The sequence below is a fragment of the Amblyomma americanum genome, chromosome 2 (genome assembly GCF_052857255.1).
Source record: "Amblyomma americanum isolate KBUSLIRL-KWMA chromosome 2, ASM5285725v1, whole genome shotgun sequence".
Lineage (NCBI taxonomy): Eukaryota > Metazoa > Arthropoda > Arachnida > Ixodida > Ixodidae > Amblyomma > Amblyomma americanum.
Genome location: NC_135498.1, coordinates 112,824,886 through 112,832,581, shown reverse-complemented (window position 1 = coordinate 112,832,581; position 7,696 = coordinate 112,824,886). Strand labels below are relative to the sequence as shown.

Here is a 7,696-nt window from a genome sequence, read left to right as displayed (position 1 = left end):
AGCATCCCAACAAAACTGCCTTCGGCATAGATTGAAGGGGGTTTTAAGAAGGTGTGATATGACTAATTTTCCTCAAGATGCAGCCTCATAGGCGGGCTTTCTGGGCGTTTACACATTAACGCATCGTAAGATATTTCACGTACAGCTTAACCTACGTATTGCTGGGCTAGTTAACGCATTTTTTTATGCTGCACATTCGCAGGAGTGCAGCGCCAGCCATGCGCCTCTTGCATCGTGGGTCTCAAGATTCTTGTCCGCACAAGAATCCTGATCTTACATATTCGCCGTTATCAACACTTCATTTCCATTCGTTCCATCTGCGCCTCCACAATTTGCTCAGCGCAAGCTCACGACGGCAATGTGCTGACCTTCCATTTCCTGCTCGCACTGATGAAGTGCCATGAAATTGCATGCCCTCGTATTGAAATAAATACTATATAAAACGGTCGCCAAACCAAAAACAAAAACTTTATTGGATACTTTTCGACAGCCTGTAAACCGTTTTGTCAAAAGCTACAGTGATGTTTTCTCCACCACGCTTTAGTATAAATATATAGGAAAAGCTTATTTTTAATTTACTAAATCCAAAGCTGTTCTGTCTATTCCGCAAGGAATGTGTGATTTCGACTAGCAATGGGAACGGAATTGATCAATTTGGTAATACATGATAGCGTAATGGGTTAATTCCCATATATGCAGAATATAATTCTCTACTTTACACTTATAGATCCCTGGAAGTCCTCATGCCCCTCCTGGCGCAGTGTCGCAGCGGTTAAGCGATGTGCGACTGTCCTGCGTTGGCAGGTGCTACCAGCGGAGGGCCTTATGCGGCCCAAGTTGCTCTTCCAGGACGACCAATCATTCATTTAAGAAGTTGGAAAGAACTGGACGGGGAGATTCCTCATTTCATCCCATTAGGATTTCTATCGTTGACTCACCGCTGCGGTGGCTCACTGGTTAAGTCGCTCGTCTACTGAGCCGGAGTAGCAGTGTTCGAACCCGACCGCAGTGGTTTTTGATGGAGGCGAAACTCAAAAGGCGCGCATGTGCTGTGCGATGTCCGTGGGAGTTAAATCTCTCCAGGTGGTCGAAATTATTGAGGATGATGACTTCAGGGTTAAAGGCACATACTCACGCCGGGGCATTGGCCAGCTTAGCTTGCATTACTGATGAAAACGCACTCATGGGCAAGAAGTGGAGTAATTGAATAACTTTGTGTCCTAGACTGAGATTTGTATAAAAAATAGAAAAATAAAATGGAAATGAATATACAATGAACTCTTATCATAGCAGACGAATCTACCAGATGCAGCTATATAGCCGTGAATATAATCGCACACTGGTTTCAGGGAGTATTCCCTGACGCTAGCCCCGTCGGAGAGGAGGATGGAAATAGACAGATGAAACCCTAATCGAGCGAGGGGTACCTCCAAGTAAATTCTACGGACAGAAGGGAACCGCCAGCTAAAAAGGGGATAAAGTGATCTATGAACTCAGTTTAACCACAAGACTCACAGAGGTTGGTCAGAGAGAATCCGGATAGACGTAAACGAAGAATAAGTTGCGGTATTCTGCAGCGCAAGGGGATCGTGGACATCTCACATTGCGTTTGAGTGCACATTCGCTCACTCCAAGTAAACGCGAGGGTTTGAAAATCCGCTGCAGCCAAGAGCTGCTAATTGCTCACGTAATGGAGACGTTGGAATTCTTTAAAGTGTGCTATAGTCAATAACAACAATAATGATATATTTGTTTTTTGTGGAAAGGAAATGGCGCACAATCTGTCTCACTACTCGGTCGACATCTGAATCGCGCCGTAAGGGAAGGGATAAAGGAGGGAGTGAAAGAAGAGATGAAGAAAGAGGTGCCGTAGTGGAGGGCTCCGGAATAATTTCGACCACATGGGGATCTTTAACGTGCACAAATATAGCAAAGCACACGGGCGCCTTAGCGTTTTACCTACAACTACAATTCCCCACAGCAGGTATGCGCCATTAAGACCACTGATCTCCACTAGGTGGAGATCAGTGATTAAGCCTGAGGACATCATCATCATCAGCAGCAGCACCTTCACGCCCGACGCAGCACGAGGTATTCCGAACGTGGCACGTGCGCCATCGGACGCTGCGAGCAGCAGAAACGCTGCTGAAGGACGCCGATCGAGGGCAACCGCTCTTTAGGCTTCCGAGGCAGCCCTAGCGAGCTCGGGCTCAAGTGGAAGCGCACTCGAGCGCACCGGGTCATGCCAGCGTTCAGCACCGAGGACGGTGGGAGCCCTTTACGCAGCTGCGAAACCACGGCGAGTACCTGGAGCTCCGACATGGAAACCTCCGGGACCGGCACACGCTTCGCACAGCGGGAGCAGCGCCCGGGCTTCCAGCGCCTGAATGTCCTTGACAGGACGCAACTCAGCGAGATGGGGCAGCCTCCGCAGCACGCACCTCTGGGAGCGTCCTATGGTGATTCCGCGGACACTACGAAGGCTTCGCACCTGCAGTTGTCCGAGATACATGGGCGCTTTCAGGTAAGGAACACGTGCCATGCTTAGTGTACGAGGTTCTTAGAAACGCCTCTAGTGTTGCACGCATTTTCTACCGAGAAACTGGTAAGAGTTTATGTGCAGTCCATTTAGTAGAAGCAATTAAGGGGGGACAACGCAGCGGTGTGACGCGTAGGGAGTTTTTCTAGGTGGATACCACTGGCAAGTACCGCAAAGCGTGACGTGTCCATTGACCCAGGGAGCCGCTCATGTGCCTTTCCTTTAGTCAAAACCAACGCAGGGTTTACACTGTGTTAATACAACACGGGAAACTATACTATTTTCTTCCTGCAAGCGAGCCCTGGAGTCCGTGAAGTGTGCCGGCAATGTGATCGAACCGGACACCTTATACCTATGGCTCAGTGTGGACATGAGCCTATAGGCGCCAAAACGGGCGTGTGAGACGCCAACCTGAAAGTTGCGTGTGTAATGTGAGAATGTGCTTGCCGCTCCAAGCTTCCCTCTCGTTAATGCCATCAGCTTTTGCTTTGAGCTGGTTAACTAAATTCCAATAATTCCTTTCTGCATTTTAATGCAAACGGTTCTATGATGCTGCGTGAACACATTAAAAGATTTTTCTGCTTGTTCCGACGATATTTAGCACCCGCCGCGGTCGCATAGAGGTGTGGCGTTCCGTGATGCGCACGAGTATGCTGAAGGGATTCCCGGCGACGGAAGGCAAATTTCGATATCGGCTGAATGCAAAGACGCCCGTGTGCTGTGCGGAGCCACGGCAAGGTAAATAACGCCAGGTTGCGCAAATTTGTCCATAACCATCAAAAACAGCGTATGCGTAGCTCTGGGCTGTAAGGCCTCACAGACCATCCCACATCGTATTATATTATCTATACCGTGCCGTACCCTACCGAGGATTCAGTGGAGCATTCTTCATAAATGTTCTGTATTCATGCATAACAGACAGATGTCATTTTGTTGTAAATATGGGGGGGTTCAAGGTGTGTGGCGAACTGCGTGCGCTCCTCGGCACTGGGATTTCGTCAGCGTGCTATGAAGCCGAAATTGGCAGCGCTCGAGGGCAGAGCAAAATAGCACGTTAAAATAATCAAAGTGGTATTTGCTGCGCACGGATCCAGAGCGTCGAATTGTGCACCGGCCATAACGAAAATTGCGGCGTTCGTGGTTTTTCCTGACGTTCTGCAAGTATGAATTGCATGTTGTCGCGTTAATCTTTGCCGACAGCCCGTAGGAGTCAACGCCCTCGAGGAGGCGCTAGGCATGGCCGTGTGATCAGACTGTCACTGGCCGTCGCATTCCTTCTAGTGCGGCCTCCGCAGGCGGGCGTTCAGCCACACTGCTATTGCGGCTACATTTAGTGCCAAAGCACTTCTAACCGAAATCATGGAAACTGTTTTTCTTTTATTGAAGAAAGTAAATGGCACAGTATCAGTCTGAAATTTAGGCCGACCGTGCCGTAAGGGAACGGATAAAGGAGGGAGTGAGAGAAGAAAAGGAGAAAGAGGTCACGCAGTTGAGGGCTCCGGAATAATTTCGACCACCTGGGGATCTTTAACGAGCACTGCCATCGCACAGCACACGGGCGCTTAGCGTTTCGCCTGTATCGAAACGCTGCCGCCGCGGTCTTGTTCGAAACCGGGTACACCGTATCAGTAGCCGAGCGCTCTAACCACTCATCACCGTGGTCGCGGAAATACTTCAGCCCCAGCGGTCACTAGTAAACTTTTGCGCATAAAAAGCCTGTTTTGTGGCATAACCCTCTTTAAGTCCGGCGTCCGTGGTGTCTACTCTCTTTGTCCGTGTTTTTTTGCATGCTGGCATGATGTCTCATAACTATACCCAGAACCAACTAACCCGGCTCTCTAACCTTATAGCTTCGCAGAGCACGGTGAGTGCCGCGTTATTAAAGCAACAGCTTTACGACGCCAGCCAACCAGCCACTTCGGCTCGTCGCGCACTTCAGCCGTATGCGGTATGCGGGGGCCGAACAACGACCTTGAGAAGCCGTTGCCTAGCAACACCGCTGGCGCGCTCCAACAGATGGAGCCACCGTCGCCGCTCGTTCCAACAGATGTGCTCCGCTGTGGTAGAGGGAGAGAAGGCGTCGCCTCGCGGCTTCTATATATATATGCGCTTCAACTCGGTGTATTGCAGATACCTGATTTAATATCTGATGCTGGTCGTTGGACCCAAGATATCAAACATATTTTTGGAATATGGCGGAGTGCTAGACGCACTCTGGCACGGGTTGGACCGGTATTACACTGCCTCCGGGATCGGCCCGGGGCCTATGGGCCTATTAGCGCGCGGCGCCTTTCCTATCTATATTTCCCTCCTATCCTTTAAGTCTCCCACTTTCAGCACATGGCAGCGAGCGTGGCTCGGCTTGAGCCAGTAGACAGGCCCATGCTCTTTCCTTTTCGTACTTCCTCGCAGCAACATCAGTCACTCAGTGTATAGTAGTCGTTATGGAGAGCGCGAAAGAGACGCAACGACAGAACGAAGCGAGGAAGAGACAACGCGCTCATGAGACGCCAGAAGAACGCGCCGCACGACTCGTGAAGCGTCGTAACGAAGATGTAGCTAAAAGTCCTGCCACGTCTCGGAGTGACTCTTCAACTGCGCAAAAGACCGGTTTGCATTCTGGAGAGCGTCGGAATGAGAAGCTGCGTAGCCAACGTGCCGAGGAAACGAAGCTTTCGCAATTCAACAAGGGTTAACCGGAGCTAAACCACGGCCAATTTTATCCCTCCCTTGTTTCAGGAGACAGATAAATTTTGGTCTAAATCTTCACTACGCTAGGTAAAGCCGATTTGGCCGTGCGCTCCCGGTTCACCTTCAAATGAGCCGGAGGTAGTGTGGCATTAGGCCTTACATATATGGTCCATGATTGTGTTGGACCACATGACCTTTAACCTTGACCTTGGACCTTTCGATTCACCGGTAGAGGGTGGTAGAATAGGCCGCAGCGTTCATTGGGTGGCCAGATCTCGCGATAAACCATTACTGCCACCTACCAGGGTGGCGGCGTAAGCGCGCCACCTATCCAGTGTGCGGAACGCACACAATGTTACAGATGCCAAGCCGCGTCTACTTGTCCGATACACTACAGCTTTCGCTCTCTAACCAGGTTCAGCCGTAGTTAAACCGCAGCAAATGTTTATTTTAATAGGGTTTAGCCGACGCCGTGCCTCAATGGTTAAGGTGCTTGGCTGCTGACCCGAAAGACCCGGCCGCGGTGGTCAAATGGCGATGGAGGCCAAATTCTAGAGGCCCGTGTATTGTTCGACATCAGTGGTCGAAACTTCCGTAGCCCTTCGCTACGGCGCACCTGGTAGCCTTAGCCGCTTTGGGAAGTTAAACCTTCCTAAACCATCAATCTTTTATGAATTTTAACGTCGCAGTGTGACTAAGGCTCTCAGGGACGCTGTAGCGAAGGGCTCCGGATAACTTCGCCCACCTGGGTATCTTTGTTGTGCACTGAAATCGCACAGTACACGGACCACGAGCATTTCGCCTCCGCCGAAATGCGACCGCAGCGGCCACGTTTGAAATCGCGTCTTTCGAGTCAACAGCCGAGCAACAGAAGAACTATGCCGTCGCGGCGGCGACAGAGATTTGTTGCTGTAATGTTTCCTTTCCTTCCGGTCGAGTTTAATCTGAAGCCCCTCACAACGCACTGTGTGGTATAATTAAGAAGGGCAATTTGTGCGCACAAATTGATACAATTTCTTCAGCCTCTAAACAATGAAGTATCAATAGAGTTTGGCAACATTTTTCTTTCCTAAACCATACCGTAACGGTGGCCTAGAGCTTTGAGCATCCGTCTCGAATGCGGCGGTTGCGGCGTTCGATCCCCAGTGCCGCGGGAACCCACCGGTGATACAATAGGCACAATCATTCCATTGTCCTGGAGCTCTGTTTTTTTTTTTTGGGGGGGGGGGGTGAAATGCTACGGGAATTGGTTTTGGACCCCAACTTGAGTAGACGACAACACCTCGTTTGTGGCGCTCTTTTGTCTCAGATTGTCCTGCACCATAACATTTCGCAGCCATCATCACCACCCTTTTCTATACGCGCGCTGGGACGCAGCAGCGTATTTGTCTCCGGCACAACGCATAAGCTCTGAATTCAAACTCGGTTAACTAATCCTGATTCGACCTGAAGCATAATTCAGGAGAACATGGGGAAAACCTCCAAAAACACTCTTTCTGCCCTTGTCTGGTCCGAAACCGACGTTTCTTGTCGTTATACGCTTAAGGAGTTCCCCCTTTTTACTTCACTGTTCTAGCTGCCTCAACAAAGGAATGCTGGCGCCAATGCCGCCGACACCAGCACCGTGACGAGCTTCACGTGCTCGGACCAAGACGCCTTCTCGGGAGGCAGGCGCTTTGCGCGTCCAGCGCCGCGTCCTGGCGTCAACCGTCACGAGCTCCGCGAGGCGCTTCATCTGCGCCAGGTGCTGTGGGCCGCGCAACGCGCATCCAAGGAAGCCGTCATTGGCGGCGCAGGAACTCCCGCATGTCGTTCACCTTGACCGGAGGTGCTTTCCGAGGCTGCACTGGGCGAGCAGGTAAAGAAATAATGATGTCCTACAATCAGTAAGATATTTATCTTGAAGAGCTGCTTGTGTTGCGAACAGTTTTTCGTGAACGCGCGTGAAACACGAACTGTTCGCAAAGGCTTTCCCCGACATCTGCATTCGATCTGTATTGCGGAGGTGCTACTGGCAGAGCTTCTCCTGTAGTTTCGATGTACTGCAGGCTTTATGGTGAGACACGTGGTGCACTCTGCGGCTGTCTGCCTCCGAACTGAAAATCTGTTCCTTCGTGGATCGCACCCCCCGGTAGCATGAAAACTTTAGTGCGCCATATGAGCGATCTACAGGGTGTTCCACATATGATTACCAGAAGATTGGAGTACAACCTTTCACCTGGGCTGGTACATCGTTACTTTGGGAGGAAGTACTCAGGAAATAGGCATTTTAGTAATCCTTGTGCAGGAAAAAAAAAAGGCCTTTAACGTGTTTTTGCGCACAATGCGGATATGGAAAGCTACGTTGCGCACTGTGCATGAAGAGGTGCGTGGTTCAATGTGCGGTTGGTTGCCACCCAACTGGAAATCTTTGTGCCCTCTGTGGCTCGGCTCCAACCCCTGTCATTTCCGACGTATTGCAGAATA

At 50.5% G+C, this 7,696-nt stretch overlaps 1 protein-coding gene across 1 annotated transcript; it reads left to right on the top strand.

The window, feature by feature from the left end:
- The first annotated feature begins 2,242 nt into the window (after positions 1–2,242).
- LOC144119997 (uncharacterized) lies at positions 2,243–7,052 on the top strand. Its single transcript, XM_077652484.1, has 2 exons — positions 2,243–2,524; positions 6,807–7,052. Exons 1-2 carry the CDS (start codon positions 2,243–2,245, stop codon positions 7,050–7,052), a joined length of 528 nt encoding a protein of 175 aa, XP_077508610.1.
- Positions 7,053–7,696: the final 644 nt, after the last annotated feature.

What these genes read in the sequence shown, in the direction of transcription:
- LOC144119997 (XM_077652484.1), top strand. Translation starts at nt 2,243, where the DNA reads ATGCCAGCGTTCAGCACCGAGGACGGTGGGAGCCCTTTACGCAGCTGC. An exon ending in AGATACATGGGCGCTTTCAG is followed by an intron (nt 2,525 to 6,806) that starts GTAAGGAACACG and finishes TCACTGTTCTAG; the next exon opens with CTGCCTCAACAAAGGAATGC.